Below are 25627 nucleotides of genomic sequence, written 5' to 3' on the forward strand. Positions count from 1 at the left end.
TAAAATGTCTAAATGTCGACATGGACTTGAAGTATTATATAAAAATAAAAAAAAATCGCCTATGAAGTATCAGATTTGGGTAGTGCCACCCATAATCTTATTTTTATTTTTTTAATTATTGTTAGAGCAAATTTTGGGGAATAACTAAAAGCTCTCCATAGACATTAGATAAATGTTGGCGTAGATGAATGGTTTTGATTGTGTTTCTCAAGTGTCAGACATTAATCTGGTAAAGTTTCTTCCAAAACTTTTTTATTCAACCAGTAGTTGTGTGTAACATGAAGTTTATGGTATGATGAGCTCCACAACATCTGCCATTTTTTGCCCTTATATAGTCATAAATGTTTATAATTCTATAGTCAGATGATCGATCAGTGATGCACCTGACAGCAGGGTTAAAGCCTCATGTCTATAGCCGACTTCAATGGCCCTCATTTATTAATAATGGACTATTTTGCACCAATGATATTGGAGAGGGTAGTTGGCGAGAATTGCACCAAATTAATTAAAAAGTACACGACTTGTTTGAATTTATTTTTACTACTTCTATGAGTAGCCATACATTTGCGTCACGAGTTTGCGCCTTTGCCAAATGACGCTACATTTACAGCTTGATCACGCCCATTTTTCTCACTTTTTTCTGGTGCAATTTTTGTACAATTTTCGATATACCTCCCTCTACCTAGTCCCATTCTGCCAGAAATGCATCCAAAAAAAGGCAGCAATGCCCCTTTTTGATACAAATTAGCTTAAACCACCGGTACAGTTGACTAGTATGCCAAGGCCTTCTGCATAGGGAACTGCTAGGCGGTACGGAGGCACACGGACTCTCTGTAACTTCGTACTACGAAGCCAAAATGACTCTATGTGCCACCGTATGGTGCCGCTGTGCAGCCCCGTATTATGGGCTTATCCTCCGAGAATATCTCCATAGTATGGCATCCGATGGAGCATGTCACCATTTTTTTAGTCAGATTCATCCGACATAAAAACCTCTATATGAATCGGAGGCATATAAAGGTACGGTCTTGGTTGTTCATGGGGCCTTACAGTCATGTCATGTGACCTTCACTCAGAATGTGTTCTGTTGAGGCTACCATAGCAACCCCAGAGCAAGCATAATATTTCCTTTACTGCAGCAGTAAAGCGATCAGGAAAAGGGAAAAAGAAGGTGTCGATTAGTAAGTGTAATTAAATAAGTAGGGCCCAGTGCCCGAATGTAGCAGATAGATGTTTCCTCGCCAGTCACCCCACTCTTCAGACAGATTCAACCATTTTATAAATGAAACAATCACGTATATAACTTGAATCCTTATTACCTTGAAAACCCTAATTGCTTACATGTCAAATTCCCATACAAGCTTCTCCATCCATCATAACAGACGGTTCTCCAGGAGCCAGCAGCATAGGCCTGCAGCACGCCGTTCCGTCCACTCAGTCGCACTACAACATATTTTACAAATGCTGTTACCATCTCATTAAAAGTTTAGTTTCAGTGTAACTCTGAATTAGACCTATCCAGGGTTAGACTGACCCATCAAAATACCGGGGGATCCTCCAGTGGGCCCAGACTCAGAAACAAGAATGGGCCCCAAAGGTCCAACAGAAGACAACCGCTTTCGGAGTCGACTTTGGAACCAACCACTAGGGTCTATTTCTTTTGGGATGATTCACAATTAATCTATTTAACCTAATTGATGATCTCTCCTATGTGTAGACATGTACGTGTTCTATATAAATAGAGGTTGGGCCCTCAGAATCATTTTTTCTGGTGGGCCTAAGGAACCCCAGTTCAACACTGAGCCTAGCCTGGGCTATTGAGTGCACCCACCAACCCTCCGGCCCAATACACAGATAACTCTTAACATATAACACATATTTTCCCCCTTGTCTTTATTAGCAAACTTCGTGATTTTTTTGTGCTATCTCATGCTTCCTCTTGCCTGGATGGGAGGGACCTAAAACAAGTCTGTGTAGTACCGAGGCAGTCAATGGTATAGCACACAAATTCATATGTATTTGACATATGGTCACCCTGACAGGAGGCCATGTGGTTGAATGTTTTTGGCTAGTCAAATAGTTGGGAGTAGAGCAGGTTAAAAGGATTACACTAATCTTTTCAATACAATATAATTAGTGTCTAAATGTTTAGGCCCCATGCACATGACCGTGTTCGGCCCTTGATATACAGACCACATGTCGGCCGCATTTCCCGGACCGAACACAGTTTACAGAGCCGGGCTCCTAGTCTTAGTTATGTATGACTCTAGGTGTCCCTGCCTCCCCCGTGGGATTACTGTCCCGTACTGAAGCATGTTTTCATGTTTTCAGTACGGGACAGTTTTCCCGCGGGGAGGCAGTGACTCACAGCGCCATGCATAACTATGACTAGGAGCCCGGCTCCCTGAAGTGTGTTCGGTCCGGGAAAAGCAGCCAACATGTGGTCCATATACTTGGTCGTGTGCATGGGGCCTTAAAGTTTAAATAAAAAAATAATAATTTTGCTAGAAGTAGTAGTAAAATATAGTTGAGTATTTATTAAGAATCTATCCAGATTTTGTGGGACCAGATGATCAGAATAATTGAATTGTAGTTCTATCACACTAGAGGATGCAAATCTGCCTGGTGGAAACGAATAATTCAAGAAAAATATCAAAAACTCTCATGTGAAAAATGATCAAAGAAATAAACTGTGATTACCACATCTAAGTTCATCATCTCCGTCTGGACAGTCGTAGACTCCATCGCAACGCTTGGACTTCAGGATACACTTTGATGAGGATTGGCAGCGTATCTTCCCAGGACACGTGTAGTGAACTAGAAAAAATAAAAATATGTGATGGACTTGGATAAAATTTCTTCCATTGATACATGTGACTCATGGGAAGAGACGGGCTGCTGCAGCTCTGCTTTGTCAGAATGGCTGCTGTGTATAAGCACAAGCCCACCACAAACTCAGGAAGTCAGTGCATGGAGAGCTCATGTCCATTATAGAGAGGACAGAATGAACTACAAGCAACAAAAAGAGAAAAAGAAGATTATTAGGCAGGGGCATACATACCAGATGGAGACCTATGGGGATCTTAGAGAAAGGGGCACAGTCCTGGTTGGTCCCGTCTTCTTTGCTTCTGGCTGGCAAGAACCCATACAGGACTCCCTTTTCAGGAAGAACTGCATCACTACCAAGTCTCATGGAAAGGGTGTGGGAAGGAAAACAAGCACCAGAAAGCAGATTTACACAAACATTTCAAAAACAACATACTAGTAGCCTGTGGCCACCACTAGGGGGAGCTCAGCAGCTTAATGCATACTGTTAAACAGTAAACTCAATAATAACACAGTAAGCTCCCTCTAGTGGTGGCTGCAGGCAGCCAGCATATAAAATTTTGAAGCTATGTCTATGCTGGGGATTTGGAGCCGTTTTAGAAAAATGGAGCCCTGACCGCTAAAAAGATAAATTAAGATATGAATTAGAATAGAATTTTGGGCCTTGAAATTACTTGATGACAAAAGGTAAAGATTCACTTTAAGTTTTGCTGCTACGTTAGTTGAGGAAAAATGCTTACAGGGGGGGCACAAATTACATTTTTGCATTGGACCCACCAATGTGTGTCTTGGTACCAATCAGATGGCGGAACCTCTCAGGCCTATTTCTAATATAGTTTTGGATTTTTTCGGTTCTTCAGAACTATAGTATGAATAAATGAAAGGTCCAGTGTTAAAGCCTGATCGATACTCAGTCCATTTTCTAAAATGCCCACTAGACAGACGCCGTTGTTTTGGAGTGAACCGAGCAGGAGATCGGCGGAAGATTAATGCGCTCTGGAATTGCACAGGGACCAGACATTAGACACAGTTAGACAGTGAATGTTCGCTAAGTAGAAGAGTGCATGAAACTCATCCAACATAATGAATGTCTACTGTCCAATTAAGCCATTAATACACTGATAAACAAGCTATCAAGTCATCGGCCATTCATCGCGCCGTCGGACAATGAAGGTGAGAAAGGTCAACTTGCTTTGCTTAATGAAAAAGAAGCCGCTAACCGTCTCTATTCTTCCTTTCAAGTGCCTTGTAAAACATTTAATCCTTGACAATTTAATGGAGATGCCGCTGAATAATGAATAGCACTCACCAATCAGGCCAGAAGCAATCACCAGGGCGATAACCAGGACAACCAGTAGGATGATAATGAGATATTTCATAGGGACGATGAGATGGCACTTGGGGGATTCGTCATCTTCTCTGTTCTCTGTAAGGAAACAAAAATGTCAAAAACGTATATAACAAGTGACACATACGAACAACCTCGAAGTTTCAACACCATCTGAACACGTTGCTAGCCTTCTTGGCAATTCTGAAATGTCGAGTCCTGATAATACTTTGAGAAGGTCTGAAGACCCCAAAAAGTGTCCATACAGTCAGTGGAAGACTGAGAGGAGGCCCCATTGCAAACAACAAAATCGGCCCTGCTGTATGGTGACCGGTTTTGCCACCCAGGACAGAAGGGCCTTGTGTTTGTTTACCCCTCCACAACCTTTGTGCGACCCTTGGGCCTATTCTTCACCTCTTTGATTGGTAACTTTGTAGTTCCTCTGGGGAGGGGAGTTCTAGATAGGTTTTTGCCAACCAAGACTGGGCCCCCTCTCTTTTTGGTCCCATAGCAGCTGCATAGTCTATATGTCTGTATGACATGTATGCTCTTGCCAGATAATTGTTGTATTCGTTTGTCTCCTCTTTCCATGGCCCTTGGGGCAATGCTCCATCCCTACGTTCCTCTAGAGAGGGGGTTGTCAAAGGTTCTTGCCACCTAACAGCAAAAGGCATGGACCAAATAAGACTGGACCCCCTCTCTCCACGGGCCTTTATAGCTGCCGTATGGTCTGCCTCTATGGTATGTATTCCCTTGCATACAGCTCTCCTGACATGTCTGTTTTAGTAAATACATGTGTTCCCCATGAAATAACAATTCTGGAGCATATTTTTTTAGAATTCTAAGTTGTGCCATTCCTCTGTTATTCCTCCAAAAAATGTATAAATGAATTGACAACTAGCTGTAACCAGTTGAGGGGTGTCCCTACTAGGGTTGCACGATGCATCAAAATATCAATACTATTTCGATGCCGTGCACCCACAAGTGGTTTGATACCGTTAATTTATGTATTTCGATACTAAGCTGTGCGGCCGCACAGCTCAGTATTGTAACACATGAATGTAGTCAGAGCGGGGCTGCGGTTGTGTAATACAGCCATTGCCCCGCTCCTGACAAGTGTGCGCGTGCGGTCAGCATGATGTAATTCGGCCGGCGCTGCACTAATGAGCGCCGTCACTGAAGACAGAACATGGCGGGCGTACTGCAAAACACCCCCATGCTCTCTGTATTCAGTGCCTGCACCGCCGCTCATTAGTGCAGCACCGGCCGCATCACCTCATGCTGACCGCACGCGCACACTTGTTGTCATGACCGGGGCCCTGGCTGTATTACACAGCCGCAGCCCCGCTCTAACGGTGGAAATGCTCTCATCTCCGCCGCTATTCCATTGAATGGTGCAATCAAAGCTGACCGCAGCATTCAAGGGGTAAATTAGAAGGAGGAAACCCTGTGCCGCAATTCAGTGACATACCATATATGGGCAGACTGCCAAGGGTCCATTGAAGAACCCCAGGGCCATATTTTCTGTTAGGGCATATTAGGTATTTCCAAACCACTGCCTGTGTACTATCAGTATATAGATATATGCCAGGACATTAAAGTATAAAAATAAAAAAAAGTAAAGAAAAACAACAATTTTTTTACAATAAAAATTAAAATAAAAGTCTCAATACATAAAATATACACACATTCGGTATCATTGCAACCGTAATAACAAATTAATAGCATCATTTTTTTAATGTTTACGCTGTTAAAAAAATAAAATAAAAACTGCTTTTTACACGTTTTTTGACGCGGAAACCGTATTATAGTATTATAGTATTATTATAGTATTATAGTCGTTATATTCTTGTATATAGGGGGCAGTATTATAGTAGTTATATTCTTGTATATAGGGGCAGTATTATAGTAGTTATATTCTTGTATATAGGGGCAGTATTATAGTAGTTAGTCTTGTATATAGGGGGCAGTATTATAGTAGTTATATTCTTGTATATAGGGGGCAGTATTATAGTAGTTATATTCTTGTATATAGGGGGCAGTATTATAGTAGTTATATTCTTGTATATAGAGGGCAGTATTATAGTAGTTATATTCTTGTATATAGGGGGCAGTATGATAGAAGTTATATTCTTGTATATAGGGGGCAGTATTATAGTAGTTATATTCTTGTACATAGGAGCAGTATTATAGTAGTTATATTCTTGTATATAGGGGGTAGTATTATAGTAGTTATATTCTTGTATATAGGGGGCAGTATTATAGTAGTTATATTATTGTATATAGGGGGCAGTATTATAGTAGTTATATTCTTGTATATAGGGGGCAGTATTATAGTAGTTATATTCTTGTATATAGAGGGCAGTATTATAGTAGTTATATTCTTGTATATAGGGGGCAGTATGATAGAAGTTATATTCTTGTATATAGGGGGCAGTATTATAGTAGTTATATTCTTGTACATAGGAGCAGTATTATAGTAGTTATATTCTTGTATATAGGAGCAGTATTATAGTAGTTATATTCTTGTATATAGGGGGCAGCATTATAGTAGTTATATTCTTGTATATAGGGAGCAGTATTATAGTAGTTATATTCTTGTATATAGGGGGCAGTATTATAGTAGTTATATTCTTGTATATAGAGGCAGTATTATAGTAGTTATATTTTTGTATATAGGAGCAGTATTATAGTAGTTATATTCTTGTATATAGGGGGCAGTATTATAGTAGTTATATTCTAGTATATAGGGGGCAGTATTATAGTAGTTATATTCTTGTATATAGGAGCAGTATTATAGTAGTTATGTTCTTGTATATAGGGGCAGTATTATAGTAGTTATATTCCTGTATATAGGGGCAGTATTATAGTAGTTATATTCTTGTATATAGGAGGCAGTATTATAGTAGTTATATTTTTGTATATAGGGGCAGTATTATAGTAGTTATATTCTTGTATATAGGGGGCAGTATTATAGTAGTTATATTCTAGTATATAGGGGGCAGTATTATAGTAGTTATATTCTTGTATATAGGGGGCAGTATTATAGTAGTTATATTCTTGTATATGGGCAGTATTATAGTAGTTATATTCTTGTATATAGGAGCAGTATTATAGTAGTTATATTCTTGTATATAGGGGGCATTATTATGGTAGTTATATTCCTGTATATAGGAGGCAGTATTATAGTAGTTATATTCTTGTATATAGGAGCAGTATTACAGTAGTTATATTCTTGTATATAGGGGCAGTATTACAGTAGTTATATTCCTGTATATAGGGGCAGTATTATAGTAGTTATATTATTGTACATAGGGGCAGTATTATAGTAGTTATATTCTAGTATATAGGGAGCAGTGTTATAGTAGTTATATTCTTGTATATAGGGGGCAGTATTATAGTAGTTATATTCGTGTACATAGGGGGCAGTATTATAGTAGTTATATTCTTGTATATAGGGGGCAGTATTATAGTAGTTATAGTCTTGCATATAGGGAGCAGTATTATAGTAGTTATATTCTTGTATATAGGGGGTAGTATTATAGTAGTTATATTCTTGTATATGGGCAGTATTATAGTAGTTATATTCTTCTATATAGGAGCAGTATTATAGTAGTTATATTCTTGTATATAGGGGGCATTATTATGGTAGTTATATTCTTGTATATAGGAGGCAGTATTATAGTAGTTATATTTTTGTATATAGGAGCAGTATTATAGTAGTTATATTCTTGTATATAGGGGCAGTATTACAGTAGTTATATTCCTGTATATAGGGGCAGTATTATAGTAGTTATAGTCTTGCATATAGGGAGCAGTATTATAGTAGTTATATTCTTGTATATAGGGGGTAGTATTATAGTAGTTATATTCTTGTATATAGGGGCAGTATTATAGTAGTTATATTCTTGTATATAGGGGCAGTATTATAGTAGTTATATTCTTGTATATAGGAGGCAGTATTATAGTAGTTATATTCTTGTATATAGGAGCAGTATTATAGTAGTTATATTCTTGTATATAGGGGCAGTATTACAGTAGTTATATTCCTGTATATAGGGGCAGTATTATAGTAGTTATATTATTGTACATAGGGGCAGTATTATAGTAGTTAAATTCTAGTATATAGGGGGCAGTGTTATAGTAGTTATATTCTTGTATATAGGGGGCAGTATTATAGTAGTTATATTCGTGTACATAGGGGGCAGTATTATAGTAGTTATATTCTTGTATATAGGAGCAGTATTATAGTAGTTATATTCTTGTACATAGGGAGTAGTATTATAGTAGTTATATTCTTGTATATAGGGAGCAGTATTATAGTAGTTATATTCTTGTATATAGAGGCAGTATTATAGTAGTTATATTCTTGTATATAGGAGCAGTATTATAGTAGTGATATTCTTGTATATAGGGGAAGTATTATTGTAGTTATATTCTTGCATATAGGGGCAGTATTATAGTAGTTATATTCCTTTACATAGGGGCAGTATAATAGAAATTATATTCCTGTATATAGGGGGCAGTATTATAGTAGTTCTATTCTTGTCCATAGGAGAGGATAGACGTGTGCTTGTGAGCTCCCTGTTAGGACTATGCATGGCTTCTGACCCAGGTGGAGGGGAGGGGTCCTGGGCTGATGATCCTGGGAAAGCCCAGAGTCTGGAGTTTGGCCTGCAGCACGGAGATGGTGGAGGTGATGATCTGGAAATGGTGGCTGGTGAGTCAACTGAATCTCATGATGTTGGTGAATTGTGCACAAAAATGACAAAGAAAAATATCTTTAAAATGGAAATGCAAGTTCGCAAATTGAGAACTGAAATTAACCAAGAGACTGATCCAAAGGCAAAGCTGATGAAATGTGAGTGTCTGGATGTTTGCACACGTGAGCTGGTGATATTGAAGGAGAGATTGCAGAAAGAATCATGCACAGTACCCAAAATAAAGAACTGGGCAATTGAGAACAAAAGGGAGACCAGAGCCCAAACTGTGAAGAGAAAAAATATCATTGCAAAAAAAGACACTGACTATAAGACTGTGTATAATATTGTGGAGCAGGGAAACCCTGGAAGATATGAGTGTGCAGTGGCTGGAGGATCACATCTCTCATCATGTGTGGGGTCTGTGCAATCAGCCAACACAAATGCTGATAAAGCTGCAGAGAAATGTGTGCCAGCTGACGAGGGGTTAACTGCAGTAGACTCTATGTGCTGTACTGATGAAGTGAATGCGAGTGGCACTCCTGGGAGTGAGCAAGAAAGTGCCGCATATACTGACATTGTAAGTGAGACTTCGCTCAGCGCGGTGATTGACAGTCTGATATCGGATGAACCAGCGGCAGAGGCTGAGGCGGACATTGCAGACCCTGTTCTGGAGGTTCAACCGTCCGCAGTGTCAGTGAATGGAGTGCAGGTTACACAGCGATCAGGAGCAGACACAGGAGGATCTGCTCTGCAGTACAATCAGCTGAGGAGAGGTCCAGTCCTGACCCACCTGCTGACAGACCTCAGTACAGGAGACTGTTCTCCAGCGTCACAAGACCGACTAACCCCACACCTCAGAGGAGGAACGCGGTCAGAATCAGGTACTCAGGACCAGAGGAAAACATCCCTTCCAGACTCTACATTGGGAAAGTTTTGTTGAAGGAGTTTATGAAGTTTAAAGCTTCTGAGGTGTTTGCTCTGATCCACGTTCCCTCCAGCAGGAATTATGACATCAGTTTCAAGCTGCAATACAGTCTAGACTTGTTCTGGAGTATTTATAATGATACAAAGGAGCATGCGATGTGGGAGCATCTACATGTCATCCAGCTGACTAAACCCCAGGTAGTCACCGCCACCGTCCTGTTCCAGTCTGAGGTGGTGGCCCTGGCAGATTTGCAGCACTGGTTGAGCAGATATTGTGAGGTGAAGAGACTGCCAACAAAGATCTATGATGAGGAGGAGATCTGGAATGGAGGATATTCTGTGAAGATCCAGCTGGTTCAGAAGAATGGAGTGACCAGACATCTGCCGCACTCCTTCTACCTGGGCTCGGAGAGAGGCGTATGTTACTACCCTGGTCAACCGAGACTGTGCCATAGATGTGGGGGCAGACACCTGGCATTCAACTGTTCCCGTATTAAGTGCTCACTATGTGGTCAGTTTGGGCATGTGAAGGACGATTGTACAGGACCTGTCATCTGTAACCTGTGCTTAGGACCTGGACATACATTCCGGGAGTGTCCGCATGCAGAGCATAATAAGGAGGAGACCTTTAAAGGAGCCATGGAGGAAGAGCAAGAGGATGTCTCCATATGTGTAGATACAACCCCAGAACCTGGAAGTCCCAGCGAGGATGTGAGCCAAAGTACCAGAGACCCTGCTCCAGAGACGAATGTCCCATCTGTGGATGCTGCACAAGTGTCACCAGCCACTGAAAATAGAGGTCATGCTAAAAGTAAAATATCTAGTCACTCTGTCACCAAACATCTGCCCGACACCAGTAAGGAACCAGCTGATCCAGCCGCAGCGACCAGTAAAAAAACAGCTGGGCCAGCCGCAACGACCAGTAAAAAAACAGCTGATCCAGCCGCAGCAACCAGTAAGGAACCAGCTGATCCAGCCGCAGCGACCAGTAAGGAACCAGCTGATCCAGCCGCAGCGACCAGTATAGATGAGGAGGGATTTCAGACGGTTAAAAGGAGAAGTAAAACAGATGATTCTTCTAGGAAAAAAATCACTGCTGCAAAGAAATCACCGGAGTCTCCAGTGCTGGCGATAACTGGGGGACGTTACTGTGCCCTGGGTGAAGATGACCAGGAAGAAGAAGCAGAGATGGAGCAAGTCTCCTCACACATCCCAGGCGACGAACCTCAGGATGAAGATGCTGACCCCCCAATGTCCACCAAAAGATGGGGTGTTACAGGACATAGCAGTGGAAGAAGGAAAAAAAGTAGGAAAGACATGTAACCAGGATGAGGCTGAAAATCACCTCCTATTAATGTGAACAGTGTGAAGAATAGGAGCAGGCGGCAGGCGATATTCCAGCGTCTGTCTGACGACAAAACCAATGTCCTCTTTATACAAGAGACTTATCTACAGAGTAATGTCCCTGCTGTGTCCCTGCAGTCACCACATCTAGTGGGACAGTGAAACTCTCAGCTGCTGTATGGAGACTTCTACCCCGAACTCCGTTTATATCATAGAGGTTCACTATATGTCATAAATGTGGTGACCGTGTACCCTCTGTGGTGTGCGCGATGCTGCCCGGGCACCAATAAAGAAGAACTCTCCTGTAATACTGTCTAGAATAATATCATGAAAAATAGTTGAAACAATCTATACTGGCGCAATATTCATATGTTATGATTTGTTTAATGATTGTGATGTTGTTAAGAGACAAATGTTTATTTTCTTTATCTGTTATGAGTGTATTGCAAAGGTATTGTAATAATTTGTTGCAAGTTTTCAAATAAAAAAGATAATTATAGTAGTTATATTCTTGTATATAGGAGCAGTATTATAGCAGTTATATTCTTGTATATAGGAGCAGTAATATAGTAGTTATATTCTTGTATTTAGGGGCAGTATTATAGTAGTTATATTCTTGTATATAGGGAGCAGTATTATAGTAGTTATATTCTTGTATATAGTGGGCAGTATTATAGTAGTTATATTCTTGTATATAGGAGGCAGTATTGTAGTAGTTATATTCTTGTATATAGGGGCAGTATTATAGTAGTTATATTCTTGTATATAGGAGGCAGCATTATAGTAGTTATATTCTTGTATATAGGGGCAGTATTATAGTAGTTATATTCTTGTATATAGGGGGCAATATTATAGTAGTTATATTCTTGTATATAGGGGGCAGTATTATAGTAGTTATAGTCTTGTATATAGGGGCAGTATTATAGTAGTTATATTCTTGTATATAGGGGCAGTATTGTAGTAGTTATATTCTTGTATATAGGGGCAGTATTATAGTAGTTATATTCTTGTATATAGGGAGCAGTATTATAGTAGTTATATTCTTGTATATAGGAGCAGTATAGCAGTTATATTCTTGTATATAGGAGCAGTAATATAATAGTTATATTCTTGTATTTACGGGCAGTATTATAGTAGTTATATTCTTGTATATAGGGAGCAGTATTATAGTAGTTATATTCTTGTATATAGTGGGCAGTATTATAGTAGTTATATTCTTGTATATAGGAGGCAGTATTATAGTAGTTATATTCTTGTATATAGGGGGCAGTATTATAGTAGTTATATTCTTGTATATAGGGGCAGTATTATAGTAGTTATATTCTTGTATATAGGAGGCAGCATTATAGTAGTTATATTCTTGTATATAGGGGCAGTATTATAGTAGTTATATTCTTGTATATAGGGGGCAATATTATAGTAGTTATATTCTTGTATATAGGGAGCAGTATTATAGTAGTTATATTCCTGTATATAGGGGCAGTATTATAGTAGTTATATTCTTGTATATAGGAGGCAGTATTATAGTAGTTATATTTTTGTATATAGGAGCAGTATTATAGTAGTTATATTCTTGTATATAGGGGGCAGTATTATAGTAGTTATATTCTAGTATATAGGGGGCAGTATTATAGTAGTTATATTCTTGTATATAGGGGGCAGTATTATAGTAGTTATATTCTTGTATATGGGCAGTATTATAGTAGTTATATTCTTGTATATAGGAGCAGTATTATAGTAGTTATATTCTTGTATATAGGGGGCATTATTATGGTAGTTATATTCCTGTATATAGGAGGCAGTATTATAGTAGTTATATTCTTGTATATAGGAGCAGTATTACAGTAGTTATATTCTTGTATATAGGGGCAGTATTACAGTAGTTATATTCCTGTATATAGGGGCAGTATTATAGTAGTTATATTATTGTACATAGGGGCAGTATTATAGTAGTTATATTCTAGTATATAGGGAGCAGTGTTATAGTAGTTATATTCTTGTATATAGGGGGCAGTATTATAGTAGTTATATTCGTGTACATAGGGGGCAGTATTATAGTAGTTATATTCTTGTATATAGGGGGCAGTATTATAGTAGTTATAGTCTTGCATATAGGGAGCAGTATTATAGTAGTTATATTCTTGTATATAGGGGGTAGTATTATAGTAGTTATATTCTTGAATATGGGCAGTATTATAGTAGTTATATTCTTCTATATAGGAGCAGTATTATAGTAGTTATATTCTTGTATATAGGGGGCATTATTATGGTAGTTATATTCCTGTATATAGGAGGCAGTATTATAGTAGTTATATTCTTGTATATAGGAGCAGTATTATAGTAGTTATATTCTTGTATATAGGGGCAGTATTACAGTAGTTATATTCCTGTATATAGGGGCAGTATTATAGTAGTTATATTATAGTACATAGGGGCAGTATTATAGTAGTTAAATTCTAGTATATAGGGGGCAGTGTTATAGTAGTTATATTCTTGTATATAGGGGGCAGTATTATAGTAGTTATATTCGTGTACATAGGGGGCAGTATTATAGTAGTTATATTCTTGTATATAGGAGCAGTATTATAGTAGTTATATTCTTGTACATAGGGAGTAGTATTATAGTAGTTATATTCTTGTATATAGGGAGCAGTATTATAGTAGTTATATTCTTGTATATAGAGGCAGTATTATAGTAGTTATATTCTTGTATATAGGAGCAGTATTATAGTAGTGATATTCTTGTATATAGGGGAAGTATTATTGTAGTTATATTCTTGCATATAGGGGCAGTATTATAGTAGTTATATTCCTTTACATAGGGGCAGTATAATAGAAATTATATTCTTGTATATAGGGGGCAGTATTATAGTAGTTCTATTCTTGTCCATAGGAGAGGATAGACGTGTGCTTGTGAGCTCCCTGTTAGGACTATGCATGGCTTCTGACCCAGGTGGAGGGGAGGGGTCCTGGGCTGATGATCCTGGGAAAGCCCAGAGTCTGGAGTTTGGCCTGCAGCACGGAGATGGTGGAGGTGATGATCTGGAAATGGTGGCTGGTGAGTCAACTGAATCTCATGATGTTGGTGAATTGTGCACAAAAATGACAAAGAAAAATATCTTTAAAATGGAAATGCAAGTTCGCAAATTGAGAACTGAAATTAACCAAGAGACTGATCCAAAGGCAAAGCTGATGAAATGTGAGTGTCTGGATGTTTGCACACGTGAGCTGGTGATATTGAAGGAGAGATTGCAGAAAGAATCATGCACAGTACCCAAAATAAAGAACTGGGCAATTGAGAACAAAAGGGAGACCAGAGCCCAAACTGTGAAGAGAAAAAATATCATTGCAAAAAAAGACACTGACTATAAGACTGTGTATAATATTGTGGAGCAGGGAAACCCTGGAAGATATGAGTGTGCAGTGGCTGGAGGATCACATCTCTCATCATGTGTGGGGTCTGTGCAATCAGCCAACACAAATGCTGATAAAGCTGCAGAGAAATGTGTGCCAGCTGACGAGGGGTTAACTGCAGTAGACTCTATGTGCTGTACTGATGAAGTGAATGCGAGTGGCACTCCTGGGAGTGAGCAAGAAAGTGCCGCATATACTGACATTGTAAGTGAGACTTCGCTCAGCGCGGTGATTGACAGTCTGATATCGGATGAACCAGCGGCAGAGGCTGAGGCGGACATTGCAGACCCTGTTCTGGAGGTTCAACCGTCCGCAGTGTCAGTGAATGGAGTGCAGGTTACACAGCGATCAGGAGCAGACACAGGAGGATCTGCTCTGCAGTACAATCAGCTGAGGAGAGGTCCAGTCCTGACCCACCTGCTGACAGACCTCAGTACAGGAGACTGTTCTCCAGCGTCACAAGACCGACTAACCCCACACCTCAGAGGAGGAACGCGGTCAGAATCAGGTACTCAGGACCAGAGGAAAACATCCCTTCCAGACTCTACATTGGGAAAGTTTTGTTGAAGGAGTTTATGAAGTTTAAAGCTTCTGAGGTGTTTGCTCTGATCCACGTTCCCTCCAGCAGGAATTATGACATCAGTTTCAAGCTGCAATACAGTCTAGACTTGTTCTGGAGTATTTATAATGATACAAAGGAGCATGCGATGTGGGAGCATCTACATGTCATCCAGCTGACTAAACCCCAGGTAGTCACCGCCACCGTCCTGTTCCAGTCTGAGGTGGTGGCCCTGGCAGATTTGCAGCACTGGTTGAGCAGATATTGTGAGGTGAAGAGACTGCCAACAAAGATCTATGATGAGGAGGAGATCTGGAATGGAGGATACTCTGTGAAGATCCAGCTGGTTCAGGAGAATGGAGTGACCAGACATCTGCCGCACTCCTTCTACCTGGGCTCGGAGAGAGGCGTATGTTACTACCCTGGTCAACCGAGACTGTGCCATAGATGTGGGGGCAGACACCTGGCATTCAACTGTTCCCGTATTAAGTGCTCACTATGTGGTCAGTTTGGGCATGTGAAGGACGATTGTACAGGACCTGTCATCTGTAACCTGTGCTTAGGACCTGGACATACATTCCGGGAGTGTCCGCATGCAGAGCATAATAAGGAGGAGACCTTTAAAGGAGCCATGGAGGAAGAGCAGGATTATGTCTCCATATGTGTAGATACAACCCCAGAACCTGGAAGTCCCAGCGAGGATGTGAGCCAAAGTACCAGAGACCCTGCTCCAGAGACGAATGTCCCATCTGTGGATGCTGCACAAGTGTCACCAGCCACTGAAAATAGAGGTCATGCTAAAAGTAAAATATCTAGTCACTCTGTCACCAAACATCTGCCCGACACCAGTAAGGAACCAGCTGATCCAGCCGCAGCGACCAGTAAAAAAACAGCTGGGCCAGCCGCAACGACCAGTAAAAAAACAGCTGATCCAGCCGCAGCAACCAGTAAGGAACCAGCTGATCCAGCCGCAGCGACCAGTAAGGAACCAGCTGATCCAGCCGCAGCGACCAGTATAGATGAGGAGGGATTTCAGACGGTTAAAAGGAGAAGTAAAACAGATGATTCTTCTAGGAAAAAAATCACTGCTGCAAAGAAATCACCGGAGTCTCCAGTGCTGGCGATAACTGGGGGACGTTACTGTGCCCTGGGTGAAGATGACCAGGAAGAAGAAGCAGAGATGGAGCAAGTCTCCTCACACATCCCAGGCGACGAACCTCAGGATGAAGATGCTGACCCCCCAATGTCCACCAAAAGATGGGGTGTTACAGGACATAGCAGTGGAAGAAGGAAAAAAAGTAGGAAAGACATGTAACCAGGATGAGGCTGAAAATCACCTCCTATTAATGTGAACAGTGTGAAGAATAGGAGCAGGCGGCAGGCGATATTCCAGCGTCTGTCTGACGACAAAACCAATGTCCTCTTTATACAAGAGACTTATCTACAGAGTAATGTCCCTGCTGTGTCCCTGCAGTCACCACATCTAGTGGGACAGTGAAACTCTCAGCTGCTGTATGGAGACTTCTACCCCGAACTCCGTTTATATCATAGAGGTTCACTATATGTCATAAATGTGGTGACCGTGTACCCTCTGTGGTGTGCGCGATGCTGCCCGGGCACCAATAAAGAAGAACTCTCCTGTAATACTGTCTAGAATAATATCATGAAAAATAGTTGAAACAATCTATACTGGCGCAATATTCATATGTTATGATTTGTTTAATGATTGTGATGTTGTTAAGAGACAAATGTTTATTTTCTTTATCTGTTATGAGTGTATTGCAAAGGTATTGTAATAATTTGTTGCAAGTTTTCAAATAAAAAAGATAATTATAGTAGTTATATTCTTGTATATAGGAGCAGTATTATAGCAGTTATATTCTTGTATATAGGAGCAGTAATATAGTAGTTATATTCTTGTATTTAGGGGCAGTATTATAGTAGTTATATTCTTGTATATAGGGAGCAGAATTATAGTAGTTATATTCTTGTATATAGTGGGCAGTATTATAGTAGTTATATTCTTGTATATAGGAGGCAGTATTGTAGTAGTTATATTCTTGTATATAGGGGCAGTATTATAGTAGTTATATTCTTGTATATAGGAGGCAGCATTACAGTAGTTATATTCTTGTATATAGGGGCAGTATTATAGTAGTTATATTCTTGTATATAGGGGGCAATATTATAGTAGTTATATTCTTGTATATAGGGGGCAGTATTATAGTAGTTATATTCTTGTATATAGGGGCAGTATTATAGTAGTTATATTCTTGTATATAGGGGCAGTATTGTAGTAGTTATATTCTTGTATATAGGGGCAGTATTATAGTAGTTATATTCTTGTATATAGGGAGCAGTATTATAGTAGTTATATTCTTGTATATAGGAGCAGTATAGCAGTTATATTCTTGTATATAGGAGCAGTAATATAATAGTTATATTCTTGTATTTACGGGCAGTATTATAGTAGTTATATTCTTGTATATAGGGAGCAGTATTATAGTAGTTATATTCTTGTATATAGTGGGCAGTATTATAGTAGTTATATTCTTGTATATAGGAGGCAGTATTATAGTAGTTATATTCTTGTATATAGGGGGCAGTATTATAGTAGTTATATTCTTGTATATAGGGGCAGTATTATAGTAGTTATATTCTTGTATATAGGAGGCAGCATTATAGTAGTTATATTCTTGTATATAGGGGCAGTATTATAGTAGTTATATTCTTGTATATAGGGGGCAATATTATAGTAGTTATATTCTTGTATATAGGGAGCAGTATTATAGTAGTTATATTCTTGTATATAGGAGCAGTATTATAGCAGTTATATTCTTGTATATAGGAGCCGTAATATAGTAGTTATATTCTTGTATTTAGGGGCAGTATTATAGTAGTTATATTCTTGTATATAGGGAGCAGTATTATAGTAGTTATATTCTTGTATATAGTGGGCAGTATTAGGGTATGTGCACACACACTAATTACGTCCGTAATTTACGGACGTATTTCGGCCGCAAGTTCCGGACCGAACTCAGTGCAGGGAGCCGGGCTCCTAGCATCATAGTTATGTACGACGCTAGGAGTCCCTGCCTCGCTGCCGGACAACTGTCCCGTACTGTAATCATGTTTTCAGTACAGGACAGTAGTTCCACGGAGAGGCAGGGACTCCTAGCATCGTACATAACTATGATGCTTGGAGCCCGGCTCCCTGCACTGTGTTCGGTCCACTACTTGCGGCCGAAATACGTCCGTAAATTACGGACGTAATTAGTGTGTGTGCACATACCCTTATAGTAGTTATATTCTTGTATATAGGAGGCAGTATTATAGTAGTTATATTCTTGTATATAGGGGGCAGTATTATAGTAGTTATATTCTTGTATATAGGGGCAGTATTATAGTAGTTATATTCTTGTATATAGGGGCAATATTATAGTAGTTATATTCTTGTATATAGGGGGCAATATTATAGTAGTTATATTCTTGTATATAGGGGGCAGTATTATAGTTGTTATATTCTTGTATATAGGGGCAGTATTGTAGTAGTTATATTCTTGTATATAGGGGCAGTATTATAGTAGTTATATTCTTGTATATAGGGGCAGTATTGTAGTAGTTATATTCTTGTATATAGGGGCAGTATTATAGTAGTTATATTCTTGTATATAGGGGCAGTATTATAATAGTTATATTCTTGTATATAGGGGGCAGAATTATAGTAGTTATATTCTTGTATATAGGGGCAGTATTGTAGTAGTTATATTCTTGTATATAGGGGCAGTATTATAGTAGTTATATTCTTGTATATAGGAGCAGTATTATAATAGTTATATTCTTGCATATAGGGGGCAGTATTATAGTAGTTATATTCTTGTATATAGGAGCAGTATTATAGTAGTTATATTCTTGTATATAGGGGGCAGTATTATAGTAGTTATATTCTTGTATATAGGGGCAGTATTATAGTAGTTATATTCTTGTATATAGGGGCAGTATTGTAGTAGTTATATTCTTGTATATAGGGGAAGTATTATAGTAGTTATATTCTTGTATATAGGGGCAGTATTATAGTAGTTATATTCTTGTACATAGGGGGCAGTATAAGGGCATGCCCACACGTGGCGGATTTCCTCCGCAACTGTCCGCATCAATGCCGCACCTAATCCGGGTTGCGGATTACGGCTGCGGATCTGCCCAAAATGTGCAGTAAATTGATTCGGACTAGCTGCTGCGGACTGCGGTAAAAGTGCTTCCCTTCTCTCTAACAGTGCAGGATAGAGAGAAGGGACAGCACTTTCCTTAGTGAAAGTAAAAGAATTTCATACTTACCGGCCGTTGTCTTGGTGACGCGTCCCTCTTTCGGCATCCAGCCCGTCCTCCCTGGATGACGCGGCAGTCCATGTGACCGCTGCAGCCTGTGATTGGCTGCAGCCGTCACTTAGACTGAAACGTCATCCTGGGAAGCCGGACTGGAGACAGAAGCAGGGAGTTCTCGGTAAGTATGAACTTTTATTTTTTTGACAGGTTGCTGTATATTGGGATCGGTAGTCACTGTCCAGGGTGCAGAAACAGTTACTGCCGATCGCTTAACTCTTTCAGCACCCTGGACAGTGACTATTTACTGACGTCGCCTAGCAACGCTCCCGTAATTACGGGAGCCCCATTGACTTCCTCAGTCTGGCTGTAGACCTAGAAATACATAGGTCCAGCCAGAATGAAGAAATGTCATGTCAAAAAAGCAAGACGCATCCGCAGCACACATAACATGTGCATGACAGCTGCGGACTTCATTGCGGAATTTAGAATCTCCATTGAAGTCAATGGAGAACTTCCGCCATGAGTCCGCAACCAGTCCGCCACTGGTCCGCAACATCCATTGTATGCTGCGGACACCAAATTCCGCACCGCAGCCTATGCTCCGCAGCGGAATTTTCAGCCTCGTCTAAACGAAGCCTACTAAAAAGAAGTGGAAGGCAATGGAGAAACGTCTCCGCTGCGGATTAACGCTGCGGAGTGTCCGCAGCGGAATTCAAGAGCAATTCCGCCACGTGTGGCTTTGCCCTTATAGTAGTTATATTCTTGTATATAGGGGCAGTATTATAGTAGTTATATTCTTGTATATAGGGGGCAGTATTATAGTAGTTATATTCTTGTATAAAGGGGGCAGTATTATAGTAGTTATATTCTTGTATATAGGGGGCAGTATTATAGTAGTTATATTCTTGTATATAGGGGCAGTATTGTAGTAGTTATATTCTTGTATATAGGGGCAGTATTATAGTAGTTATATTCTTGTATATAGGAGCAGTATTATAATAGTTATATTCTTGCATATAGGGGGCAGTATTATAGTAGTTATATTCTTGTATATAGGAGCAGTATTATAGTAGTTATATTCTTGTACATAGGGGCAGTATTATAGTAGTTATATTCTTGTACATAGGGGGCAGTATTATAGTAGTTATATTCTTGTACATAGGGAGCAGTATTATAATAGTTATATTCTTGTATATAGGGGGCAGTATTATAGTAGTTATATTCTTGTATATAGGGGGCAGTATTATAGTAGTTTTATTCTTGTATATAGGGGGCAGTATTATAGTAGTTATATTCTTGTATATAAGGGGCAGTATGATAGAAGTTATATTCTTGTATATAGGGGGCAGTATTATAGTAGTTATATTCTTGTACATAGGAGCAGTATTATAGTAGTTATATTCTTGTATATAGGGGGCAGCATTATAGTAGTTATATTCTTGTATATAGGGGCAGTATTGTAGTAGTTATATTCTTGTATATAGGGGCAGTATTATAGTAGTTATATTCTTGTACATAGGGGGCAGTATTATAGTAGTTATATTCTTGTACATAGGGAGCAGTATTATAGTAGTTATATTCTTGTATATAGGGAGCAGTATTACATAGTTACATAGTTACATAGTTAGTACGGCTGAAAAAAGACACATGTCCATCAAGTTCAACCAAGGGAAGGGAAAAGGGAAGGAAAAATTTCTACACATAGGAGCTAATATTTTTTTGTTCTAGGAAATTATCTAACCCTTTTTTAAAGCCATCTACTGTCCCTGCTGTGACCAGCTCCTGCGGTAGACTATTCCATAAATTCACCGTTCTTACTGTAAAGAAGCCTTGTCGCCTCTGCAGCTTGAACCTTTTTTTCTCCAGACGGAGGGAGTGCCCCCTTGTTTTTTGAGCGGGTTTTACAAGGAACAGGATATCACCATATTTTTTGTATGTGCCATTAATATATTTATATAAGTTAATCATGTCCCCCCTTAGTCGTCTTTTTTCAAGGCTAAATAGGTTTAATTCTTTCAATCTTTCCTCATAACTTAAATTCTCCATGCCCCTTATTAGCTTCGTTGCTCTTCTTTGTATTTTTTCCAACTCCAGGGCATCCTTTCTATGAACTGGAGCCCAGAACTGAACTGCATATTCTAGATGAGGCCTCACTAATGCTTTGTAAAGTGGCATTATTACATCCCTGTCCCGCGAGTCCATGCCTCTTTTAATACACGACAATATCCTGCTGGCCTTTGAAGCAGCTGATTGACACTGCATGCTGTTATTGAGTTTATGATTTACAAGTACACCCAGATCCTTCTCAACTAGTGAATCCGCCAGTGTAGCGCCCCCTAGGACATATGATGCATGCAGGTTGTTGGTACCCAGATGCATAACTTTACATTTATCTACATTAAACTTCATTTGCCAAGTGGACGCCCAAACACTTAGTTTGTTTAAATCTGCCTGTAATTCATGAACATCTTCCATAGTCTGAACTATATTACATAGCTTGGTGTCATCTGCAAAAATAGAAATAGTGCTATTAATCCCATCCTCTATATCATTAATAAATAAGTTGAATAATAGTGGTCCCAGCACTGAACCCTGGGGTACACCACTTATAACCGGGGACCATTCAGAGTAGGAGTCATTGACCACAACTCTCTGGATACGGTCCTTGAGCCAATTCTCAATCCAATTACAAACTATATTTTCTAAACCTATAGTCCTTAATTTACCCATTAGGCGTCTATGGGGGACAGTGTCAAATGCCTTTGCAAAGTCCAAAAACACTAAATCCACAGCGGCCCCTCTGTCTAGACTTCTGCTCACCTCTTCATAAAAACAGATTAGGTTAGTTTGACAACTTCTGTCCTTAGTAAAACCGTGCTGGCTGTCACTTATAATGCTATTTATTGTCACATAATCCTGTATATAGTCCCTCAATAGCCCCTCAAACATTTTCCCCACGATGGATGTTAAGCTTACTGGTCTATAATTACCCGGGGAAGACCTAGAGCCCTTTTTGAAAATAGGCACCACATTTGCCCTGCGCCAGTCCCTTGGCACTATACCAGTCACTAGAGATTCTCTGAATATTATGAAAAGGGGGACAGAAATAACTGAACTAAGCTCTTTAAGAATTCTAGGGTGTAACCCATCTGGTCCTGGGGCCTTGTGCACATTTATTTTATTTAATTTAGCTTGGACCATCTCTACATTCATCCAATTCAGTATATCAACTGATATATTAACAGCACTGGCACCGGCTACATCAGCTGCTCCTTCTTCTGTTGTATATACAGAGCTAAAGAACCCATTTAGTAACTCTGCCTTCTCTTGATCCCCTGTGATCAACTCCCCATTACCATTATCTAGGGGTCCTACATGTTCAGACCTTGGCTTTTTTGCATTTATATGCTTGAAGAATTTTTTAGGATTTGTTTTACTATCCTTGGCCACCTGCCTTTCATTTTGTATTTTTGCTAATTTTATTACATTTTTACAGATTTTATTAAGCTCTTTATATTTTACAAAGGCTACAGCTGTACCCTCAGATTTGTATTTTTTAAATGCCCTTTTTTTGTCATGTATTGCCCCTTTCACAGAAGGTGTAAGCCATGTGGGGTTTAATTTGAGTCGTTTATACTTATTACCTGTAGGAATAAATTTTGCACTATAATAACTCAAAGTAGATTTGAAAATCTCCCATTTATCATTTGTTCCATTATTTGACATTAGTTCTTCCCAGTCTATATCCTGAATTGCAGCCCTCATCCTGGGGAAATTGGCTTTCTTAAAATTAAATGTTTTTGCCCTCCCAGCCTGCGTTTGTTTTTTACAGTATAGGTAAAATGTAACTATATTGTGATCACTGTTACCGAGGTTTTCACGAACATTGACATTCCCAACAAGCTCTGCATTATTAGAAATGACCAGATCCAACAGAGCTTCACCTCTAGTCGGGTCTTCCACAAACTGGCCCATAAAATTTTCCTGCAACAGGTTGAGGAAATGTCTCCCCTTTGCAGTTGAAGCCGAACCATGACACCAATTAATATCCCGGAAATTAAAATCTCCCATTATCACTACAGTACCCGCCTGTGCAGCCCGCTCCATCTGTTTATATATCTGACCTTCCATCTCCTCAGTTATATTGGGGGGTCTATAGATTACACCAAAAGTAATTTTTTCAGTGTTTACCTCCCTTTCTAGTTCTACCCACAAGGTTTCAACCTCCTCACAGTCTTCACCCACTATTGTCTCTTTCACACTCGCCTTCATATCACTTCTCACATACAGACATACACCACCACCTTTCCTATTTGTCCTGTCTTTACGAAAAAGTGTAAAACCCTGTAGATTTACAGCCCAGTCATGTGAAGAGTCCAGCCATGTTTCAGCAACACCAACTATATCTATATTTTCTTCCAGTATCAAGGCCTCCAGCTCCCCCATTTTGCTTGCTAGACTTCTGGCATTTGTGAACACACACTTTAACTTGCCTGTCAGTTTTTCACTTTTATTATCAGAAATGTGATTTGACATTAATCGGTCCTTTTTATTTACACTGATGTTTTGTAACGAAAGGATCTCCTTATCTTGTTGTCTAGTCCTCTCCCCACATTCTGTATCTCCCCCCACCAATATAGTCTGACCCCTCTCTAACCTGGCTACCCCTTTTTTTTCTACATTGGCCTCCCTCCTCAGCCCTAGTTTAAATACTCCGCCACCCCAGCTAGAATTCTCTCCCCCAGCACAGCGGACCCCCTTCCATTTAGGTGCAAATCATCTGCAGAATACAGTTTGTACCCCAATGAAAAGTCAGCCCAGTGCTCTAGGAACCCAAATCCTTCTCCTCTACACCAAGACTTCAGCCATGCATTTAGTAGTTTATTATAGTAGTTATATTCTTGTATATAGGAGGCAGTATTATAGTAGTTATATTCTTGTATATAGGGGGCAGTATTATAGTAGTTTTATTCTTGTATATAGGGGGCAGTATTATAGTAGTTATATTCTTGTATATAAGGGGCAGTATGATAGAAGTTATATTCTTGTATATAGGGGGCAGTATTATAGTAGTTATATTCTTGTACATAGGAGCAGTATTATAGTAGTTATATTCTTGTATATAGGGGGCAGCATTATAGTAGTTATATTCTTGTATATAGGGGCAGTATTGTAGTAGTTATATTCTTGTATATAGGGGCAGTATTATAGTAGTTATATTCTTGTACATAGGGGGCAGTATTATAGTAGTTATATTCTTGTACATAGGGAGCAGTATTATAGTAGTTATATTCTTGTATATAGGGAGCAGTATTATAGTAGTTATATTCTTGTATATAGGAGGCAGTATTATAGTAGTTATATTCTTGTATATAGGAGGCAGTATTATAGTAGTTATATTCTTGTATATAGGGGCAGTATTATAGTAGTTATATTCTTGTATATAGGAGGCAGTATTATAGTAGTTATATTCTTGTATATAGGGGCAGTATTATAGTAGTTATATTCTTGTATATAGGAGCAGTATTATAGTAGTTATATTCTTGTATATAGGAAGCAGTATTATAGTAGTTATATTCTTGCACATAGGGGGCAGTATTATAGTAGTTATATTCTTGTATATAGGAGGCAGTATTATAGTAGTTATATTCTTGTACATAGGGGGCAGTATTATAGTAGTTTTATTCTTGTATATAGGGGCAGTATTATAGTAGTTATATTCTTGAATATAGGGGGCAGTATTATAGTAGTTATATTCTTGTATATAGGGGCAGTATTGTAGTAGTTATATTCTTGTATATAGGGGCAGTATTATAGTAGTTATATTCTTGTATATAGGAGCAGTATTATAATAGTTATATTCTTGCATATAGGGGGCAGTATTATAGTAGTTATATTCTTGTATATAGGAGCAGTATTATAGTAGTTATATTCTTGTACATAGGGGCAGTATTATAGTAGTTATATTCTTGTACATAGGGGGCAGTATTATAGTAGTTATATTCTTGTACATAGGGAGCAGTATTATAATAGTTATATTCTTGTATATAGGGGGCAGTATTATAGTAGTTATATTCTTGTATATAGGGGGCAGTATTATAGTAGTTATATTCTTGTATATAAGGGGCAGTATGATAGAAGTTATATTCTTGTATATAGGGGGCAGTATTATAGTAGTTATATTCTTGTACATAGGAGCAGTATTAT

At 39.0% G+C, this 25627-nt stretch overlaps 1 protein-coding gene across 1 annotated transcript in view; it reads right to left on the minus strand.

Annotated features, from left to right (window-relative positions):
* LOC142696292 (transmembrane protease serine 3-like) overlaps positions 1-25627 on the minus strand; it is a 55769-nt gene that overhangs the window by 17084 nt on the left and 13058 nt on the right. The window contains exons 3-5 of the mRNA XM_075847620.1: positions 4136-4252; positions 2701-2817; positions 1320-1443 (exon numbers count right to left, since the gene is read on the minus strand). Coding sequence (XP_075703735.1) covers positions 1320-1443; positions 2701-2817; positions 4136-4252 — 358 coding nt within the window. The remainder of the gene's footprint in view (positions 1-1319; positions 1444-2700; positions 2818-4135; positions 4253-25627) is intronic.

This window comes from Rhinoderma darwinii (genome assembly GCF_050947455.1).
Source record: "Rhinoderma darwinii isolate aRhiDar2 chromosome 5 unlocalized genomic scaffold, aRhiDar2.hap1 SUPER_5_unloc_50, whole genome shotgun sequence".
In the NCBI taxonomy this organism is placed as follows: Eukaryota; Metazoa; Chordata; class Amphibia; order Anura; family Rhinodermatidae; genus Rhinoderma; species Rhinoderma darwinii.